The sequence below is a fragment of the Orycteropus afer genome, unplaced genomic scaffold, assembly GCF_000298275.1.
Source record: "Orycteropus afer afer isolate SDZICR_OR568_19922 unplaced genomic scaffold, OryAfe1.0 scaffold00376, whole genome shotgun sequence".
NCBI classification, from domain to species: Eukaryota; Metazoa; Chordata; class Mammalia; order Tubulidentata; family Orycteropodidae; genus Orycteropus; species Orycteropus afer.
In genome coordinates, this window is record NW_006921963.1 from 2,443,848 (window position 1) to 2,446,168 (window position 2,321).

The window sequence follows — 2,321 nt, forward strand, 5'->3', positions numbered from 1 at the left end:
GACTGATGACATGTGAGTAGTTTCTGATTTTTGGCTCTTATGAACAAAGCTGCTATAAGCATTCCTGTACAAGTCTGTTGTTGGACATACACACTCATTTCTCTTGGGCAAATACCTGGGAGTGGAACTGCCACATCATAGACTAGATGTGTATTTTACTTTAGTAGAAATTGTCAAAACATCTTCCAAAGTGGTCAAGCCAACCCCTCTCTAGCAATGTACGAGAGTTCCAATTGCTCCATATCTCGATATTGTCAGTCTTTTCATTTTCAGCCATTCTGGTGGATGTGCAGTGGTGTTTCCTTGTGGTTTTAATTTGCATTTCCCTGACTGGGTAAGGTTGTTGAGCACCTTTTCATAGACCTATTGTCCGTTTGTGAAGTGCCTGTTGAGTCTTTTGCCTATTTTAAAATGTGGAATGTTTATCTTTTTCTTATTGATTTGAACTAGTTTTCTTTGTATCTCCTGGATATGAGTCATTTAATAATAATAATAAAAAAGTCTACACACACACGTACCAATGATCACTTCACAAGTTTTTCTTTAAAGTCATTTTAATGCTATTAATGAAATAAAATGTATTTTGCTTTGTTTTAGAAAAGGACCCTGGATCATATGATACATGGAACATTCCCCTAATGTGTACACAGTGGGACTGGGTCCAGCGACCCAACTCATTCCACAAGCTCCAGCAGAGCATTTGCTGTACACTGGGCTCCAGCACAGACTTCAGCTCCGTTTGGTTGAGGTGTCAGCAGGGGTGGGAGGCAGCAGTGAGGGCTCACTTGCGTCTTCTTCCTCCAAGATGGGCTGATGGTGAATCTGCATTGGCCTCCATGGGCCAGGGTAGTGGGAACCCAAGATCAAGAGGACCAGGGCGGAAACAACCTCATCAGGTTGGTTTCCAGAGCAGGCCACTGACAACTAAGCTGGATGCTCACTGTTTACTGTCTTCCACATGGCAGGTTCTGGAACTCAGAGATGGTTAGGACACCAGCCTCATCCTGAGGGAACTCACAGTCAAGAAGAAGAGTTAGATAAGTGAACAGAGAATCATGGTAAGGAGGGCTAAGTGCATGAACAGAGTTCGGTCAGGATGCAATAGGAGTAAGGCTCCCAGCTCCTGATGGGTCCCAGAGACATCTTCACAGTGGATCTGATGTTATTTGAGCAGTACCTTGAAAGATGAGTAGGAGTCACCAGGCAGAAGGTGACAAGAAGGACATTCTAAGGCAGGGGGCTCAGAGCAGGGCATCCCAGTGAATGGAAATCTTGTGGCTGGAGTGCAGGATGTGTTGGTGGGCAGGGCAGGAGAGTTAGGGTAGATCCAGGGATGGCCCAATATACAAGAACAGAGCCTTTCCTTCCTCAGCTTCTGGGGAGTCCAGTGCCTGGAACCATGTTTCCTGTGGATAATCTGTGGGTTACAGCTTTCCAGGTCATCTTGCCAAGAAATGCACAGGAAATGGTTCTTTCTAGAATGGCCCTTCTGCTTGGAGGAATGCCTCCCCAGCATGCTGCCTGGCATAGTAGGCACTTAGCATGTGATGAGTCCTTTCCCGCCCCTTACCTGAGAAAGTTTCTTTATAAAGGAGCAACCTTTGGTTCTGCATTGTTTTTCTTCTGGAGTTGGGATCTGGTGGACAGAGATGAAGGAAGATGGTCCCCCTCATGCCCAGACTTCTGGGCCTGGTGGGAAGAAGTAGGGCAAGCACTCCTGGGACAAGGGTGCCATGACTAGGGCAGACCCTGTGTTGATACGGTCCAGGGCCTGGGTGGGCGAGAGCCAAGAGATGGGTGGGAGGGGTTGCTTGAAGGGCATACCTGAAGGACTGGGCCTGCCAGAGGGAGCTTCTGGCCTTGGTGATCTCCCGGGCCAGTATCTTCAAATCATCTCCTTCAAATAGTGGCAGGACAGGATCCTTGAAAAGGGGAAATGAGTGTGAAGCTGAATCCATTGAATGACTGGATAAACAGCTCTGGTGGCACAGTGCCTAAGGCATTTGACTGCTAATCAGAAGGTCGGTGGTTCAAACCCACCAGCCGCTCCATGGAAAGAAGACAACTGGATGGGACTTGAAAAGCCAAAATCTCAGGAGAAGAATCTTAGAGCTACTTAAATGTAGCCTTCCACTCTGTGCAGGAAACTTGTGGGCCTCAGCTTGCATGCCTCTAGGGATGGGAAGCTCACCACTTCCCAAGGTGGTTGGTATCCATTCTGCAACCACCTTGAAATAAAATGAAATAAAATTTGAAATAAAATGACTGAGAATCAGTGCAGGCAGTGGGTGGTGGCAAACCCAGCTGGTCTCTGAATGTCA

At 47.1% G+C, this 2,321-nt stretch overlaps 1 protein-coding gene across 1 annotated transcript in view; it reads right to left on the reverse strand.

Moving 5' to 3' along the window:
- VWA3A (von Willebrand factor A domain containing 3A) overlaps nt 1-2,321 on the reverse strand; it is an 87,131-nt gene that overhangs the window by 8,053 nt on the left and 76,757 nt on the right. The window contains exons 30-31 of the mRNA XM_007953198.1: nt 1,825-1,922; nt 1,600-1,636 (exon numbers count right to left, since the gene is read on the reverse strand). Of these exons, the coding sequence (XP_007951389.1) occupies nt 1,600-1,636; nt 1,825-1,922 (135 nt within the window). The remainder of the gene's footprint in view (nt 1-1,599; nt 1,637-1,824; nt 1,923-2,321) is intronic.